We start from the raw sequence: 20,283 nt of genomic DNA, 5'->3' as shown, positions 1-20,283 counted from the left end.
TCAGTGAAGATGATGGATTTAAGGAGGAAAAGAAGCCAAAAGCAAATACACTTTTATCAAAATACATTTTACTTACAGGCACAGTTGAAAGAAGCCTTTGAAAATCATCTTTAGATACAGTTTGGCACTTGGTGATTAAGACACAAGATTCTCGGACAACAATCTTGAGAATGTAGTGCAACAGCTCATCATTTAGTCTTCAAAAAACGCAAGAGATGTAAAATGTTAATAGTCTAATTATTGTGTATTTTGTATAGCTCATCTCAAAAGTTTCTGCAGGCTGTGTCACAAATTATGTGAAAACACAACAAATATCTGTTCAACTTCAGAGATTCAGACACAGAGAAAGCCAAGCCTGAAACTATTAGCAACAATCAATGCAACAGATTACCAGTGATTTCCTGCACTGTGCTGATATAAATAAAGACTCCTCCCAACTTGAACAGGTATTTGAGATTGACAGTGTTACTGCTGAAAAGTCACCTAACATAGTGATATGGAGAGCAATGTCATAATATCGTACTTATTAATTACCATCCACATTTACCATATACGCGGTAAGTAGCAGAGAATCCAAAACTAAGTCTGTGTACACAAGTCTCCATACTTTCCCCTAAAATGTCAAACCTCTCTCCCCCTTGTCCTAATTAAATCCTACCCACTACAGACACAAAGATAGTATTTCATGTCACACTGCCAGTAAGATAACAAGCAATTTCAGCAGAATTTAATGCAAGTTTACCTAAAGCAAATAACAGAAACATACATTATAAATGGGAGGAGGGGGAGCATACTGTTGCATTTTACCTATAATGATCATCATCTTCACTTCCAAATCTGTTGTTCTGAAGCTGTTCAGCTAAATTAGTCAGGATAACGTCGCGAAGTTGAGAGAGACCACTATTTCTCTCTCCTAAAATGGAATGCAAAAAAACTTTTGCAAAACAGCATTTTACAGAATTAATTCATTTTTATTTCCTCAGATATCTTGCTTAATATATGCTACTTCTCAGAAATTACTATATTTACAGTGTAACCCAATTCCCTGTTGATATTACAGACTATTAAAACTTACTCTGCACATAGCACCATTGAATTCCAAAGACACTGATGCATGAACACGTTTCCATGAAGTAACAAATTACTGTGCATCAGCTGCTTCTAAGTCCAGACTCCCATTTCATGGTGAATGCAAGTAGATTATTATTCTTTCACTAAGGACTAAAATTACCTCTGGTTACTGTGTAATTGCCATGGGTAACACTAACTGCTAACTAGGTGTTCTAAAATACAACCTGGGCAAGAAACATTACTGACAAAAAAGAACTTTAATCCTTTTCAAACAGCTGCCTGACTGAGACAAATTTTCTTTTTCTACACCTAACGTATGCTTGACCATGTAGCCATTCAAAAGGAAGGTTCAGAATTTGAAGCATTCCATAATTTCCTAGAATAGGATGGGTTTAAAGCAGACTAGTGCTCAATATTCTGAACTGTACTCCCTTCCAGAGGTTGAGAAGTATTTTCACTTTTTGTTTTCAATTAGAAAAAACACACTCTCACACGTCAATAAGACATTCTCACCTTCAGTTAAGACCAATTTCAGTAAATTATTGATTTCTGCTTCTCCGGGATACAGGATATTTAAACCAGAGCTAAAGAAAAAATAAAACCATGTATTACTTAATGTATTTAATGGACATGTGAAAAATGGTGTCACAGAATCTCAGCTTAGTATCTGACGTAACATTTAGAATTACTATGTAACAGCTTCTTCCAACTTAGAAAAGTATCCTCCATATTTAACATCTATATCAGTCATAAAATAAGCAGCTACTTTCTCCAGAAATCTCTTGTGATCAGCTATATTTTATTGTTTAGGTCCCAAAGCTTCTTCAAGAGCTATTCGCTTCCCTTTGAGAAACTCTGCATTAATCACTTGTATATATGACAGCACAATCATTTTTTCAAGAAACAGACTGATGTCAGGAAAAAATGGATGATGGCTTAGAGAACCACTCAAAACTCTGGTGATGGGGTAAGAGCTGTGGCTTATCTGTGACAGGAACAATGGAAAATGCAAGAGACAGTAATCAAGAAGTTACTACTGTTAAAGTTTCATACTTATTAAAGACTGGCCCCTTATAGAAGTCTTAGTTTCAGTTAAGCAGAAGATTCTAGAACTAGCATTTTGGAAACAACACAGCTATGCATAAATACTCCCTGTGGATATATTTTTCCCCTCTAACTTGTGACGAACTTTGTCCTTTCTACATGAATTACCACATCAAGATAGAAAATCACAATAACTTAAAAGGAGTACTTCGTGACTATCTGAAGTGTTGAAACTATTATGCAGACTTTTTCTTCTTTTCTTTTTCCCTTTTCTTTTTCAATAACACTCTCACAGAAAAGAAAACTGGTACGTTTATCAGCTTCACACTGAGAGCAGATTATTGCAGCTTCCCTCCCTCTGGCTCATGCTGACCAACTTGTGATACAAACATCAGGAAAAGTTACAGTGCGAGCTAAGTTTGAGGTTTCCATCGGTATCAGAATCCCCCAACGAGAAAACAGGAGGAAAGAGGTATTACCTAATCCCCACCTCTGACTTTTTTTTTTTTTTTTTACAAGTCATTGGAGGATATAGGGTTAAACAAAGGAAAAATGCAGCAGCTGTCCATACAGGTGACAGGATACACTTTTCCCTGTCAAAAAGCAAGACCCTGAAAATGCTAGATAATCATACTAAAGATACGCTGTTCTCCTTCACTCACTTAAGAGTTGCATAAAGCCACTGAAATTTGGAATGTCGCGATTCACACAAAAAACCGCAGGTTGATCTTCAGAAGATTTTGTTCTCAACCTTTGGAGCTAAGTATTTGTACTTAGGACATTTGAGACAGCATTCCTTGTCCTTGAGATTTACATTATCTCATTTTCGTGATATACAATCACACTTTTTGCTCGCTTCCCTGTACTTAGTCATTCTGCTATTTTGACAAGCCAGAGAAAGGAAATTACACAGCATCAGGTTCAAGAGATGCAGTAACTAATATGATGTGGAGCTAAACAGGATGGTTGCTTTAAGTGTTTGCTGACCTGGCGTACCAGCCCAGAGACATAATGCCCACCCTTCTACCAAAACAGATTCCTGTTTTCTAAACATAAACCTGGCTTGCTCAAGACAGTCTTACTACCCTGCCCTTATTTTTCCCTGGGCCTTCAGTCTTACAGCATTCCTCAAGCATTATTCATTCTGCTTCCCCTTACGTTCCTTTTGTTCAGGAGAATTTCAGTATTGTGGCTTGAAACACTGGTGTAACAGCTGACAACATTAGCTTTGCCTATTCCAGAACACCAATAAACTATATAAGCTAAATACGGAAGTCATTCTAGCCATCACTGAAATGCAGAAAACTTTGCTTGAATTTAGCAGCTATATTATAATAAACATTAAAAAAAAAAACCCTAAAGAAAGCCAATAAAAAGCAACAAATGAAAAGAAGTATGGAAAGTAATTACTATCTGTTATTTCACTGTCATCATGACAAACACATTGTATTTCCCTTCTTCCACAGATATAAACCGTAATAATTTTATCATACTATGTCGACATAAATTTTAATTTTAAATTAATATGATAAACTGCTGAATACAATTTGAATGTTCATCTGTTACAACATTTTCAAATAATCTAAAATCTAAGTTAAGTTTAATTTGACAAAACAGATATTTACCTAATAGCTAGACAAACCTCCTTCTGAATTTCACAGCAAATCTGATCCCTTGGTGCCATCAGTAACTGCCAAAGTAATAGACCAGACCTTCTAACAATATCTCTGTTTCTTTCGGTTTGTGGGCTGAAGAAAAATTTAAAAACCACCTAAGAAAAATTAAACACAACAATATTAAAGACTTAAACATTGTTCACATTAACTTTTTCTGCAGTCAGTTTCTCAAACTATTTGTCTAGGTCACCAGAAATCTGAGAGTCAGAAATTGACTTCAGATCAAAAAAAGATAAAAAAAGAAAGAAGGAAATAACCTCTCTGGATTTTATTTTAATCTGTAAAGGTGACAATTACACTTACATTTAAATTAGGACTCTTAAATGGGTGTATAAGATACTGCAAAGCCACTGCTAAGTCAATCTCCATTAAATTGAATGCAATGGAGAAAAAAAAACCCTAATAAGATGAAGTGGTTGCCTGCGTTCTAAAGCAACTTTTTTTTTTTGGCGTTTATTATGAAGTACATTTAAGATGTCCTTGTACCTGAAAGACAACAAGGATGCAGCGTATTATACAAGTATCTCCATTCACCATAGCTTTTTCCATAATGTCACAAATACTGCTGAGATTATGTGCTTCAATTGGATGTTGCTTGCCCAAAAAATTTGTTATGGGAAGATTGTTGCTGGCTGCAAGCAGGTTGAGTTGGTGGATACACATGGCACCAACATGGTGCAGTAACTGGTTAATAACCTCATTTGTGGTTGTTGCATCCCCTAAAAGAAGAAAAGCAGTTCAAATGCTGTCTACAAACACAGACTATAGCATTAGCATTTGCTTCTAAAATGCAATATATCATCGTCATCGTCTCTAACTTCAGGACACCTGCCCACATGATAAACAAAAGAACTACCCACATCACTTTCTTAATGTGCTAAAGGTAGCAAGAATCTGGAAACTTCCAAACGCGTCTCGCTTTTTCCTTTCTTAAAGCAAAGATAAACCATGACCAATATTTATAAATAACTTTTCAAGAATGAACTCAACTTTTAATAGAAAGTTTCAGAAGGTAGTTTCTGTATATTTATTCCATGATAATTGCACATTTCACTTCCACTTTGTATAAAATGCTGACTTATAGGTTTATCTCACCTTTGGGCTCTGTAATGACATGACTCACTCCCAGTCTCTGACAGACACAGTGGAATGCCTGGTTCCCGGGGTTACACCACTGATCAATATAATCATTGGAGCATGTCCATATCATGTTATTCATAGTATCATAACAGGCACCTAAGAAAAGGAAAATATTTTGCACATCACATTTTAGAATGTCTGTTAGAAAACCAGACTAAAGTATTTTTATAGCAGATATAAAACCAAAATTATTTGCTTTGAAAGTTCTGTCACGTGACAGCAATTTAGTAACAATGCATTGGAATGAAAAATATTAAAAGGAGATTTCTTAAAGGAATGAAGCAAATGCATGTCCCTTTTGATGTTTCAAGTAAATGTACAACAGCATCCATTTCAGGTAAATACTCCCGTGCTCGTTATTTATAAGTACATATCATATCTCATTCCTCCACAAACTTATCACACACTGGCACAGTACATAAACTAAAAATAGTTGAGTCTGGCATCAGATACTAGTAACTTCTAGAAAAAGTAGAGGGGGGAAAAGTTTCAAATTTATTTTACTACAGCTATTGACAATTAAGCACCCTAGAACTTGTTTTAAAGGTCTTGTGGTAAAAACATAATAGCTTTAATAAAACTGACAGTTTGCACGGTGCAACTGTTAAAAAAAATTTTAAGCTTAGAGACTCATCTCCTGAAAACCTTAAAGCCTGCAAACACAAGCAGGTCCAAAACAGTAAAAGGAAAGGGATGAGTGGATTATAGACACGACTGTTCTATTTACCATAGAGAGGCATTTACCATACTTTAAAAGTTCAAAAATAGCCTATTTGTCTACATGTTTCAAATGACTGAGGTAAATCTCCAGTAACAGCAGCTAATAGGTTAACATACAGTTATACCTATCCATGCATCCTAGCATTTAGAATATTATTTAAAACTATTTATCTCAAACATTTTTAAGAAATACATTCTTTCTTAGGCAATATAAAAACACCATTTATTAAAATGCTAGCAATCATATACAGTGTTTAAGCAGCATGGACACTGTTCAAAAGATTATTTTACTGTACCAAGCAGGTTAAAAAAAGTCCTGAAGAAAACACTCATGAAGGTTCAGTCAAAGCAATAGGGAAATCAGAAATACCTACAACGTCTTTCCAGCTGTCCTGGTTTTGGCTGGGATAGAGTTAATTTTCTTCCTAGTAGCCGGTACAGTGCTGCATTTTGGATTTAGTATGAGAACAATGTTGATAACACACCGATGTTCTAGTTGTTGCTGAGCAGTGCTTACACCAGTCAAGGACTTTTCAGCTTCCCATGCTCTACCAACTGAGAAGGCCGGAGGTGCACAAGAAGCTGGGAGGGGGCACAGCCAGGACAGCCGACCCCAACTGGACAGAGGGACATTCCATACCATGGGACGTCATGCTCAGTACAGAAACTGGGGAAAGCCGGCCGGGGGGGCTGCTGCTTGGGGACGAGCTGGGCATCGGTTGGTGGGTGGTGAGCAATTGCATTGTGCATCACTTGCTTTGTATATTCTTATTATTATTACTATTAGGATTTTATTTTATTTCAATCATTCAACCATTTTTATCTCAACCCACAAGTTTTCTCACTTTTACTCTTCTGATTCTCCCCCCCATCCCACCAGGGGGGAGTGAGCGAGCAGCTGGGTGGTGCTCAGTTGCCGACTGAGGTTAAACCACGACACCAGCTAAGATGCATTTATGTATTTTCAAATATAGAGATAAGATACTCAGAACTTTTTAGCACCTTACAGCATAAGCAGCGTATAAAAATCAGACTTCTTTCAGGATTCTTTTCTGCTACAGAAAATACTTTTCTTGAGCTTGTATGCAGCCGAAACTGCAAAAGCAAGATACTGGAAATTCCTTCAGGGAATTCTGAACTTTCAAAAGTGTTAAATTTACAAAATTTCACGGTAGACACAAAACCCCACAAACTGCAGAGTTGCTTACTGCAAATTAAAATCCAGACAGATTATTTAGAATCTAAGGGTTGGATATATCCAGTTCTGATATATTCTCAGAAAAGAGATCTACTTCTTACCAAGTCCTGGAACTAGAGCACCACGTCCAAGTGAACTTCCTGCAGCATCAATGAGATCTGCTCGGCTTGTGAACTGCCCATCCGAAATATTGAACACCAAGCTTGAAGCAAGAACTACACAGAAAAAAGTCTCCAATAAATTTCTGAGAAATTTATTGTATTTCAGAAAACAAAGGACTTAAAATCCGCCACAAATCTATCTGACTTACTTTTTAAAGATGACAAAGCACTTGTTCCTCCAAAGAGCGAGCGTGTTGCAGAACTGCCTGATCCACCTGGGGGTGGGACCAACATCACCAAGTACGTTCCACATGTGTATATCGGAGTCTTCCTTAACATTTTCAGTGGCAGCCCACAGCTAGTGTTTGCAGCTGAAATATTAAACAGAAAAATATAACACAAACATCTATTTCTTCATAACATTAAAAACTCATAAGAACAAGCAGCAAACAAGGTAGATTTCTATTTAGGTCTTCAAATAAATCAATATGGAAATTCATTTAAGCTACATTTTGCAGCATTCAGAAGTTGGTTTAAGAAGTTGTATATAGGGATGGCCTCATAATCCCACACATTCAGCATCAAACCCCAGAAGGACACAAACACTTTCACAGGTTATTGAAGAGGGGAGGGGGAAAAAAAAAAAAAAAAGAAAGAAAAGTGAGAAAGCGCACTCTCTGGTTTCCAAACCAGAAAAATTAGAAGCCTAAAATTTAAGTATGAACAACACTGTTTTAGAATTGTATGGCGATAAACATATTGAAAGCAGTATCTTAGAGCCAAATAATCTTTCAACATAAAGAGATCATTTGAGATTCACTACGCATTTACTATTTTAAGTTCTCCTGCTCCACATGAAATGTATACAGTCATAATGATGTAGCTCCTGCCACAGCTGATCAACACTTTTCTGAGCACTGACTACAGAATTATCCAAGAATAACCACCTACTCTTCTTCTTCTGTAGCTCTCTAGTTGTTAACTAGCAAAACACAGCCTTTAAAATAGCTCTTCAAGCTAACTCTTTGCCAATTTTCCTGTAAGCTTATCTATTTCCTGTATAATTTATTTTTATAGAAATACCTTTAATTATTTAAAATTGAAGAAAGGAAACTCATGTACGTATGAAGGAAGAAGAGAAGTAATTCGGGATAAACTGAATAAAATCTAATCTTATCTTAAGACAAATCTCACAAAGCTCCACATCATCCTGAAAGCCATCAATGCTGTTCATTCAAGATTTCCTACTTAACTTGGGTAGTTTCAGCAAGCCCATAAAAGAATACCCAAACGTTGTGCAAATTGCCTCAAAAAAGCAAAATTACCTCTGATTTATAATATTCAACTTACTTGTGAAACAATAGTTTCATTTTCTAAACTGCAGCCCATTTTTACATAACAATTAGAAGCCCAGTTGAACTGCCAGCAGAGAAATGCAATTATCAGTTTGAGGAAATGTGGCACAAACCCAGCCTATAATTGAATACATGGCGGGGGGGGGAAGAGTGCTACAAGTATTCCTCCCATTTTTTATTCTTAAACTTTTCTCACAATCAATGCTTAATTTAGCAAAGGAACTTGTAATTCAAGCATTAAGCAAATACTGGATATATATTTCAAACACTTATTTTGGGAAAAAAAAAGCACACTTTTTTTTTTTTTACATGTCCCAAGAGGTTAGTAATTACTAGAACTGATACTGTATGTGTTAAGAAACAAACCATGAAAAGTTACTGGGACTCAGTAAAACCTCTTCTGACCTGCTTGGTCCTCTTTCAGTGTATTGGAGATCGTAGAGCCAGTGAGAGCAGCCAATGTTGCTGACGGGGAGGCTCTATACCTAGACAACCTACTCAGAAGCATCTCGTTTATACTCTTTGCAGATTCACCCTCTTTTCTCATTAATATAATTCGTTCCTGTAGAGGATTTGCTATACATACGCCATTTTCAACCTATTAAAGTGGAGAAAAAAATACTTTTAGATATTGAAATCCGTAGGAGACAGACTACCTTAACTGAACAGTAAAACTGCACAATACAATATATCAAGTAGGGATACAAACTTAAGCTTGAACCCTGCTGGCAGAATTTCTTACAAAAAAGTGTTATAAAAGCTAGACAGGTGAGTATTTGTTCTGTTTGTGACTTTTGGTTCAATATAGTATCTTCTATTTTTTCTGTCCTCAAAGACAGAGCTGCTTGTCATAATCTTAAGTTTATTTATGGAACTCTACTTGAAAATACTTAACCTCCCTGTATTCTTAATGACATTTCGCCAGCAAGTTTTGTAAAAAGAGGTCTTCAAATAATTTGCCAGCCAAAAAGTGTAAGCAATCATTTTCTTAGACCATAATCTTCAGGGGATGGGTTAGTAGAGAATGCATCTCTTAATGAAGATAAGATTTGATTGACAGCATTAGGCATTTTCCATAAGTTGTACTACTATAGCCTACCGCTTCTAGCTCCATCATCCCAGTAAGTACAGCTGTTGCACAGCAACTGCTGAGCAGATACACAGACGCTGCGCCCAAAGTACTCCATCAAAGCTAAATCCTCGTACAATTTCAATTATAAACACTAGACATCTATGAATTGCTGTAAGCTCTGCTATATAAATGAATAAAATTTTAGACTGAGGTGCTTCATTGTCAAATTAAAATACACACACAAATGCAAGCGTATATATGTATATGTACACATATATACATATGTACATACGAGCCATTGAGAGAAGAGAGTTAAACTACTGATACATTTCTCTAGACTTAATATTTTGAAACATATTTGGTTTTACACTAAAACCAATGATTGTCATACTACATAAAAAACACTTTAGGCTATAAAATGCAGTGTAGACAAAACAATTGTATTTGTAACTTGTGGGACCTATTGGCTTTTAACACAATGAAGCAGATCCACAGTAAACAATGCCTTAAATCCTAATACACTGAATTACTGTCCCAGCATAAAACTTAATTGCTTAATTGTAATAAAATACGTTTTATGTTACACGACAATTCATACTGCTGGAGTATGATAGTCGTATGTCCTCTGAAGATAGAATCGAACAGTACACGTTCTGTTCTGTTAAAAGTTAATTCGTAAACACATTACAAACAGCTATTCAGATTACACATATCAATATTCAAACCTAATACGTTGATTTGAAAACGCTGATATTTAATTAAGCAGTAGTCATGCTACCAACTCCAGAGTCATAGAAAACACATAATTTGCTTACTATAAGTTCAAAAATATCCATAAAAACAGAATGGCCTTTTGGTGTTTTTTCATTGAGGCTTGCAGGAGACCAAATCCAGTAGAAATATGTACCATCTGAAGAAAGATGCACGGTAGTCATAGTACTGCCAACTGGGAAGTGATTTACTGGCATTGGGATTATTTGACATACCTACGAGAAGGAGAGCATCTTAACAGTTCTTATTTTGAAGTCTGTTCTTATGAGTATTAACACTGTACTTAAAAATATAGAAATAAATAAATTAAGATGGAGTGCAGTTAGTCCATAAGAGGCTTATTATGGGACATAATAGTACTATTACATTTATTTGTTATGAAGAGCGACTCTATAATGTTTGGCAAATGGATCTACTGCATACAAAACAGCTTATATATCTAAACATTTAACATACCTAAAAATAAAAGGATCATCTCTCTAATGATTGAGAGCATACCCACAGTACCATAAGGAAAATACATAGACTTTCTGCAACTTCTCTGAAACATTACTTGAAGCTTTGGAAGAAAAAGGGAATCCAAACATTCTCAGTTTCAGGAAACACACTGGACATAAATGTACATATCCATCCTTAAAACCATGGCAGGAAAAAACCCAAAGTAAACAAACTATCTATTTTTACAAAGGATGACAGTTATTTATCTATAAAACACAATTAGATCAGAAACAATACCTGATTTTTGTTACAGTAGAAGAACAATGAGCTGTTCAGGAAGATTATGTTTTCAGTTTAAGTCAAAGTCCATTTTGCTATTGTTTGATTGTTTTATAATGTGACCACACTATTAGTCTAGCTCTTACAATACTATCATAATATAGTGCAGTGTAAGTCTGTATATGCATATACACATGTGTATACACACACACACACACTAAGACACAGAAACAGAGCAATATCGATAATATAACTTACAACTTCTATCACGCAATGCTTTCAACGGGGGTTTATAAAAAGCCAGTTTCACAAAGTAAAAAGAAGCAGCTTCAAGGACAAGACTAATTAAAGTTAGAAATTATTGTGATTAATTGAGAACATTTTCTTACTCTACTATAACTCTGCAATGAACATCCTAGCTGTTCCTTTTACCTGAAGGGTATGCTGATCCACAACCTGGAAAAGGGAGTGAGGCTTATTATCAAAAGAGACGGGCCGATGAAGAAGTTTGCTGTTGCCAAAAGCAACCCACCCAGTCTCCAGCTCCTCATTACGGCAGTACACAAAACCTCTGGCAAAAAAGCAGTATATTAAAACTCTGTGCTATTTTTTGTTTTTCTAAGAAAAACTCACAACCACATTCTTGAACTTTGACTGAACTTAACTTCAAGTCAGCATAAGGCGGCAATTTCTGCTGCAAGACTTAAAGCATAAGAAGCCTCATGGCTTGCAAGCAATAAAGCAGCAGGAAGATACAGTGAGTCACATCTGCACTAATCAATTACATAATGTATTTTTTTTCTAATTAGGTCATTCTTATAAATTCAGCAATTGTACAACTATAAATAAGAAGGTCACAAAGCTAATCTACAGTATATGCCTCTCAGCAAAGAAAAAACCAACTTACTATACGTTAAAAAATAAAATAAAATCTAAAATACTAGCTATTCTGCTAGTATACCTCTTTGCAGGAGGTTGGACTAGATGGCCTCCAGAGGTCCCTTTCAACCTAAATTATTCTACGATTCTAGAGAAAACATACTCAAGAAGAATTTCAGATGAGAAAACCAAAACATTAAAATAGAATTTAAAGAAAATGCATAATATGTTCTAATCTTGTTACACCTAACATCTATGAGTGGTTTACCAAAACAGTAACTTTTTTTTTTTTTAAACAGATCTGCAGAGCAGCAAATATTCAACTGTCACTTACCGCAAAGTACCATGTAATCCAGATCCTAATTTGCTTATTCCTCTGCCCACTGAATTAGTTGTATAAAGATAGAGCCCATCTGCTGCAAGACAGCGCCCTAAGTCTGCATCTGAATTAGGAAGAAAGAATAGAGCAGAGACCTCCTCTGTAACATACAAAACTGGAAATTCTCCATGGTCATTACACTTCTGTGGTAGCTACCACAGCAACTGAAAACCAACAGATGCTCATGACAGGTCATTACTGACAGGTCAGAACCATTTTTTTTTAAATACTGAATTTATTACTTGGTGTTCTAATAGCTACTGTAACATAGTCAAAGTCCATTCTTTTTACAGTATTTTCTTTACGTTTCTTTCAAGCCATACCCAACCATGCTTAGGAACACAGGACTATTCAACCGAACTCATTTCAAGTGGAAAATCCCTTTACTTAAATGTAAACCAACTGGAGTATTTGCTATTAAATGCCTTCAGAATGACATAAAGGAGCAGAAGACCATTCTCTTCTGTTTTTGCAACAGGTAATGCCGTTCAGAACTCAGAACTGGCAGCAAGATAAAATACAAGCAAGGCTTATGACCATGCAAGCTTTTCTGCTCAGGACCGCTGATATCTGTTTGTGGGGAAGGAATAATCTAATATGGAGCCTTGATCTAATTTCTGGTACAACTCTGTGCTTCTCTTAAAGCTAGTAAGCAGACCCTTCCACCTCTGAACACTGTTAAATTAAGACAAAATGTATTTCAAACATAGCTTTGTCACTCACAAAAGAGTAATTATTAACAATCAAGATGGACACACAGAGCAAAGCCTTTGTTACAGGGATGTCAATAAACCAGTTCAGTCAACCTATTTAAGTTCACAGAATCTGAACAGTCAGCTAGGGAAAGGAAAAAAAAAAACAAACCAAACCAGTCACTTCTCATAGCAAGAAAGCCTCTTCAAAATAGAGATGTCTTCATTAAATTTGCAGATAGCCTAAAATGACAACTCAGATTTGTAAATTCCTATGGCTTGCATTAAACTTAATGAGATGTCATCAAAGCTTGAACTAATATTTCTAAAGCAATGTGAACTCTCATTTAGTGCAAAAATAGTAAGCAAACAAAGCAGTAAAAACTGAGAATTAATTCAGGGAAAGAAATACAGGAGAACGCATTAAAAAAACATACAAAACAGATTCAACAAACAAAAGTAGAATAGGAAAAGGGGAAAAAAGCAATGAACTTGTACTTCTAAAAATAAACTTGCTCTGCCAATGATAGCTACTGAATACAGTGATACTGCACAGGACAAAAAAATTATGCTTACTGAAAGACTAATGAGTGGATAATACCCAATCTCAGTTTGACCTCTCTGCAAAATTCCCACTGAAGTCAGGGAGGGACACTGTATCTACTGCTTTTGATGGTTTCCTACAACCTGATTACTAGACAGTTTAAAATAGCATCTGATCTTCAGCAACTGAAAAGCGATGCTTTTCTGAACCCCATTATGTTGGATTTAAAAAAAAAAATGATATGCCATACTATCATTAATACACCAGACTTAAGATTTAGCCTCTTAATTTTCATATAAAACAGGATAATTTTTTTCTGGCTGATCCCCAAATCAACTTTAAAAAAGCAAACAAGTCATTTACATATCTAGTTAGATTAACATAATGAGAATAAGAATAATGTCATACCTGACAAGCCAAACAGTGTAAACAATTTAGTACTCCTGTAAATTAGGTCCATGCTTTCAAAACTTCACTTTTGAATGTACAGACTAAGACAAAAAAGTGCCCAGACAGTTGCTGCCCTCCCCCTCTGATTATATGTCAGACTTTGAGACACTCCTGTGATGCCCAGTTCTCTCTCCAGATGGTCCTTGTAAACCCCTTCAGCTTTTAGTTATTTGATATGTACTGTACTTGCTTTTACATTACTTCCAACAGAAAAGGAGAAATCTTTTCCAAATCTAAAGCATTACATTAATTTTTTAAACAATTACCACCACTAAAAGTGTCTTGTCCTCCCCTGTAATATTGACAGTCATGAAATAATTCACCTTTATTTTCACTGCTGGAACTACTGTTGGCATCAGGTGCAGGTAACATGTCCTCAAAGCCCCAAGACACTATATGCTTTCCTCCAAGCAAACAAGAGGGTGATCCAGGTCCTCCCTCCAAAAGCAACAACCTTTAAGCAGAAAATAAAATAAGATGCATACAGAACAGTGGTAGCAAAAAATAGCTAAACCAAAATGTATCTTCATCTTCACTTCTAAGTAATTATTCTGTCAGAGTTCATAAGCCACTTAAAGGAATCATCAATAATTAAAAAAATAAAAACTTAACACCCCCAAAACAACTAGCAGATCCTTTTAGATTTGACTTTCTAATGTCTTCCTTCTGCAATTAACTAAATTCCAATCTTTCCTAGAGCTTTCAATAACTCTAAAGCCTTTTAATCACATTTAAAGACATTTATCTGTAAATGCACTTCTACATCAGCTCTGAAAATGTGTAAGTACTACAATTAGAAAAGTCACCACAAACCTGTATAATACATCAGCCACAGGCAAGGATCCTAGGTCAGTCTGTTTCTGTAATAGATGCACTGTATGAACAAAGGTTTTCAGCGACCCTCTAAAAGGATAAGAAAAACATGAATTAAAGATGTCTATTGAAACAAGACTGAATGCACACAGACAACAGCATCTACGTAGAACATAACATCCAGTACCATAAAGACAGAATATCCAAGATATGTCATGAAGCTTCTTTTCTAATTTGCATTTCTTTTCTGGATGATTTTCATTCTTTTGTGGAGGAAGTGAAAAGAGGAAGAGAGGGTAACAAAGGAAGAATGCTGGCGAACCTCCAGTCTAAATCATGCTATCGTTTTGGAAGAGGATGAAGAACCATGTAGGTAGGGACATTAGCAACCATGGGCTGTGTCATAAACAACATGTATAGAAAAGGCAACCTAGGCACATGATAAAATACCTCAATCTTGCATCTATTACAGACAACTACTTTCAATATTTCTTGTAGCTGATTAATCATATTTAGATCTTCAAATACGGTCTGCAGGTCTTCCTGGGGCTGAGCCAAAGTATTAGTAAGAGCTGCTGTAGACATAGCTAGAGATGGCTTTCTTGACTAACATAGAAAAGACCATACTAATTAATTTATTATCAAGATTTTCATTACTTTTGCTTCCAAACACAAATTTGGAAGCTTTTCCCCTTCTGAAGTGATGCATTTAAATGTATATAAGGACTATATACTTCTGAAAACAAAATTAAACTGAAGTAGAAGCTGTTTCTAATCTTGCCTAAAAGTGTGTTGCTTTAAAATTTTATTGTGGTATTTACAAACACATGGAGTTTGTAACTCTAATTATAATTCTTGTTCATTCATAAGTTGAATACTTTTTTTGGAGAACCTATGAAATCTATATGTTAATATAGTGGAACACACCTGGTTTTTGTAGAAATAAAGAGATATAGAGCTCTTTAAAAATGTATTTTACAGTTTCTGTTTTAAAGGTCAGGGTATTAGGAAGAAGTAACTTTCTGAAAGACGTGGTGGCTTTATTTCCAGGCATAATAGCCTAGCTAAATAAAAGAATCTTGACTGCATCTTAGGCGTGACAATAGTCAGTTATGAATCGATTTCTTCAGAAGCATGACTGATCAATTGAAGAGATCCTTTCCATACACGCTACTGAATGTAGCACATTGTCACACACGGTCAGTCTTAGCTCCTTAACTTTCCTCCTCCACACCCCAAACCCTGTTTTCTCCACTGTCATTTTCAGCTGTATGCTTTCACTGATAAACCTCAGCTTGGAGAAAATTGACACTGAGTACTTCAAAGCACCTCAATTAATTATTTAAAGCAATATTTATCCTGTTGTTTTATTCTTAGTAATATGAAGCACCCAAGATTGCAACTAGGAATCTCAATAATAGTCTCATTTTGAAGGCTTTTTCTTCATAATGGTACCCAACACAACTTCATATTTAAAGGAAAAATGCAAGGCTTTCATAAGCGAACAAAGCACATCAGAATATTACAACTCTGTAAACAATGCAAGTCAGATTTGCAAAGAAAATATAAGATCAACCTTCATTTCAAGAGCTGTATTCGAAATTTATCTTTTACAAATTCAACTGCAAAAGAACATCCCATACTTCCCGAAAATTGACATCTGGAAAAAAATAAATGAGATCATGTTTATCAAATCCAATTTATCTGAGCTATGTTCAAGTACATTGCCTTTTAGACAAGGCAGTTGTCAGTGTAGAAGAGTTTGCCAAATACAGTTGATTTCTCATTGACTTCATTAGAACAAGTACACTAGAAATTAAGTGTCTTTCATTTGAATAAACCTTTTCCTAAAGCAAGTCATGACATCTCCTAAGAACTTCAACATCTTAAATCAGAGAGAAACTTGACAGACAAGGCTGCAATCTGAGAAACGTTAAAGCCAAGATTTTCAGAAGGCTATTAGTGACTTCAGACCCACGTTCACATGGCTTTGCAGAAGCTAAGTTTTGTATACTCCTCCCCCTCTCCCCAAGCCCCATCCCCTAAAAAGAGTAAGTTTTTCCTAAAAGCTACTACGGCCACTTTGTCCTCAATCACCTGATGCCGTGCTAAACCCATGCAGGGCACTGTTCAATGTACACTGGTTGAACTCTGCACTGGCAACAAAATGAAAAAATGCCTCCAGATGTTTCACAGGCAACACTGAAATCTGAAACGAATTGCCCGGGAACTTGGCAGTAATGCCTTCTACAGCCAAATGAAGGTGCATAAGTGTCATGGTTTAACCTTCAGGATTAAAGGGGCAGTACAAAGGGAAAAGTGAGACAACTTTCCTCCATGATAAACACATTAACTCTATCCCTGACGAAACCAGGACAATAAGCTACAGGATTAAAGGGGCAGTACAAAGGGAAAAGTGAGACAACTTTCCTCCATGATAAACACATTTGGAACCATTCCTAGAACAGGATGCTTCCAGTACAAGCAGCAATATGCACAAGAGACATTTCTAACCTAGATCCTTCTGTTTTTACATATGCTAAATACATGCAAAAAATAAATACTTAGCTTACCAGTTTCACCCTTTCCAAACCAATATTTAAATATTAGAAAGAAATAGACTAGTGTAAACCAAAAATTAGTATCAACAGTGTGGTCACATCATTTTTGATTCTTATGGTTAAATATAAACACTTACTACCAATATCAACCGCAACATGTCATTTCAGGAGTTTCCTTACCTTGCACAAGCCAAGGCAACTAGGGCAGCAGCAGCATTTTCTTTTTGCTTGTATGGAATCTGTTGGCCTGAAGCAGAAGTGTCTTCCAGCCAGGAGCACAGCAAAGACTCTATCCCATTAAGACAGTCAGCTGGTTCCTTAGTCAAACTCAAAGGCTGGCAGTCTCGAAGGCAATTCAATAGCACCTCAGCAGTTATGTTACAGAGAGAAGGGTCTGTTCTACTTTGAGACTGAATGAGGGGAAAGACCAACAGAAGCCCCATTCGTGAAGTAAACGGTGCCTGTTCAGGCTGCTGTAACAAGCCTTGACGCTTGAGCAAGGCCAGCGCTTCCTCATCCCCCGAGCTCTCCCGGTCATGCTGCTCCTCCAAGGCCAGCTGGCGCTGGGCGTTCCAGAGTCCACGCAAAGCATTTAGTCGGTACTCCAGCAGTCGAGCATAAGCATTGCTCTGGTTTCCACACACAGATCGTAAGCGCTCAGCCAGCTCCGTCGGATTCTTGGTCTCAAATGTTAGTATCTGAAAGGAGGGAAAAAGTTGGTATTTATATAGGTTTTCTTTTTCTTAAGGGGGTTGGGGGGGGGGGGGGGTGAAGTAACATATGCCTGTAGTATGATTTCTAGATCAGCTGTCCTCTACAACAGATTGTGGTTTTGTTTTTTTTTTTTTAATTTCTGGGCATAAATAAAGTTACATTGGAGGCCAAAGAGCATGCAAGTGGTCTGGAGTCTTGTTGACTCAGCATTGCCACAGAAGCCCGGGCTTGGGGGTTGCTGACAGAGATTTTTAAACTTTCAATAGTGATGTTAAAACAATAATATAGACTGTAAAGAAAAACACATACAAAATAGTATCTTTGAAAGTAAAGACTCGCCTCCCCTGGAGCATTTTTTTTTGTAATCAAGGCAATTTTGCTAAGAACTTCAAAAGGACTGAGGGAGTAGAAGGTCCCAGGGGCTGAGTTTAGAGCCTTTCTATAGAAACTAATAGGTCAACAATATTTTGTAATAAGAATGTGTATGTTCTAGCTCTAGAGCTTTTCAAACAAACAAACCAGTTCTCTAAAATGAATCAAGAGTCTTATTATATGCTCTCCCTCCCCTGTTTTTTTCCCTCCTCAATTTTATCATATTGCACTTCGCTACATCCTTCTCAAAATATTTCCAGTTCCTGCCATAGCTTAAAAACCTAAAGTCTCATCATCATTATTTCAGACAGAAGAAAGAGGCCTTTTTGGCACTTCTAATTAAAATTAGAGACAGAGCTGGAACAACAGAAAACGAGTAAACCATGACAGAAAGAAACATATTTATGGGTTAGTACTCAGCCCAGTACTTTAAAGAACTCACAATTTTAAGTAATTTACAGACAAACATTTACAAACTTTTCTCCCTACAGCATACAACAATAGCTGAGATCAGCAAAGTCACTTCAGCTATGGCAACCTCAAGGAAAGCAACGAGCCAAACATTTTCTGATACTTTGGATCCAGTGTCCAAAGGGATTCTGCCTGCGTGCCACACTGCCTCATCTCATCCACCCCCAAACACACGCTCTTTGTCCCATCTTTATGCTGTAAAGCTGTCCTTCCCTCATTTAAAAAAAAAAAAAAAAAGGGGGGGGGGGGAGGAAGGGCAATGTAAGAGATTAAGAGATGCAACGGGTAATTTCATACAGGGTTGTTTTTGTTTTGTTGTTTTTTTTTTTTAATTGTAGGCAGTAGTCATACAGAATATTAAATAGATGTTTATGTCTAATTGTAGAATTTTGAACAGCTTGATAAAACGCTTCAGGACAAATCACATCTGCCATTTCTACAAACACCCTTACTAAAGTCAATGAAACAGCTTTTCAGTAGAACACTCATCATTAGAGTCATGAAAAGTTCACTTTAAAGTAATTCACATAATAATTACACTTGAATAGATGTTAGTACTGAGTTTCTTAAAAATAATGACCCTCTTAATTTCTTCAAAGAGATTAAGAATATTAATCCCTAAACCACATATTATACATTTAAAATAACTACCTCATGTTAATTTGTGTGTTCTATTGTCTCAAAAAATAAGTTTGTTTCCTGTTATGGATGCAATCACTTTCTACAGCAGTTTGCTTTTGACTTTCCTGAACTAAACTAAATACATGATGGACCCTCAACTAAGCAATAACAAGCTGCAGAAATGGAGGAAAAAGAATTAATGTTTTCACCTTGAGAGTTAAATGCTGAAGAAAATAGGTCTATGGTCTTTGGCTATGCTAATAACGAAGACACTACAAAAGACAAGTTGTGGTATGCTTAGTTGGCTTTCCCTTTTAGATTATACTTCCATGGGGGTGGTGAGGGGGGGGAGTGTCTTCTCCCCTTCCCGTAAACATAGTGGAACCCTACAATCCATGCCAGATAATATTTCAAGAAGTTGCACCCACCTAAATTATATCACTATGTTAATTCACAAGCTTTGTACAACCTCATGTGGACCTTGAACCAAATCTGTACCCAGTATGTAATAACAAGCAAAAGGTTTAAAAATTCAAATCTTCAGACACGAGAACTGCTTTATTTCAGCCAAATTGCAAACGCAACCAAAGACCGAGTTCCAATTGCAACTGATGAATGTTTTTTCAGTTTCCTTCAAGTGACCAATGTTGTTTGGTGCATTCTCATCAACAAAACTGTAACCACATTGTTGCAGAAAGGCCCACATTTTGGATAGAATTTAACCTTGCAAATTTTGTCACTCATTAGGGTCCAACTGAAGGTACACTTACGAAAACTAGTTGCACTGTGTTAACACACTCTTGTTCCCCAGGTCCCACAGTTTAGCAGGAAGATGGATTTTTTGTCTTTGATATTGCTCTACATCTCTGAGTCTGTCTTGTATAGATCAAGACAAGAAGTCAGTGTCAAATACTTGCAGATA

At 36.3% G+C, this 20,283-nt stretch overlaps 1 protein-coding gene across 1 annotated transcript in view; it reads right to left on the bottom strand.

Moving 5' to 3' along the window:
• HECTD4 (HECT domain containing E3 ubiquitin protein ligase 4) overlaps positions 1-17,645 on the bottom strand; it is a 65,777-nt gene extending 48,132 nt beyond the window's left edge. Inside the window, 15 exon segments of the mRNA XM_009334449.1 lie at positions 77-197; positions 808-913; positions 1,585-1,655; positions 3,741-3,886; positions 4,278-4,510; positions 4,887-5,027; positions 6,951-7,064; positions 7,160-7,321; positions 8,711-8,903; positions 10,193-10,363; positions 11,298-11,436; positions 12,079-12,187; positions 14,133-14,263; positions 14,623-14,712; positions 17,364-17,645. Coding sequence (XP_009332724.1) covers positions 77-197; positions 808-913; positions 1,585-1,655; positions 3,741-3,886; positions 4,278-4,510; positions 4,887-5,027; positions 6,951-7,064; positions 7,160-7,321; positions 8,711-8,903; positions 10,193-10,363; positions 11,298-11,436; positions 12,079-12,187; positions 14,133-14,263; positions 14,623-14,712; positions 17,364-17,626 — 2,190 coding nt within the window. The 5' untranslated portion in view covers positions 17,627-17,645.
• Positions 17,646-20,283: the final 2,638 nt, after the last annotated feature.

This window comes from Pygoscelis adeliae, unplaced genomic scaffold (genome assembly GCF_000699105.1).
Source record: "Pygoscelis adeliae isolate BGI_AS28 unplaced genomic scaffold, ASM69910v1 Scaffold262, whole genome shotgun sequence".
NCBI classification, from domain to species: domain Eukaryota; kingdom Metazoa; phylum Chordata; class Aves; order Sphenisciformes; family Spheniscidae; genus Pygoscelis; species Pygoscelis adeliae.
This window is presented reverse-complemented; position numbering and strand designations above follow the sequence as displayed.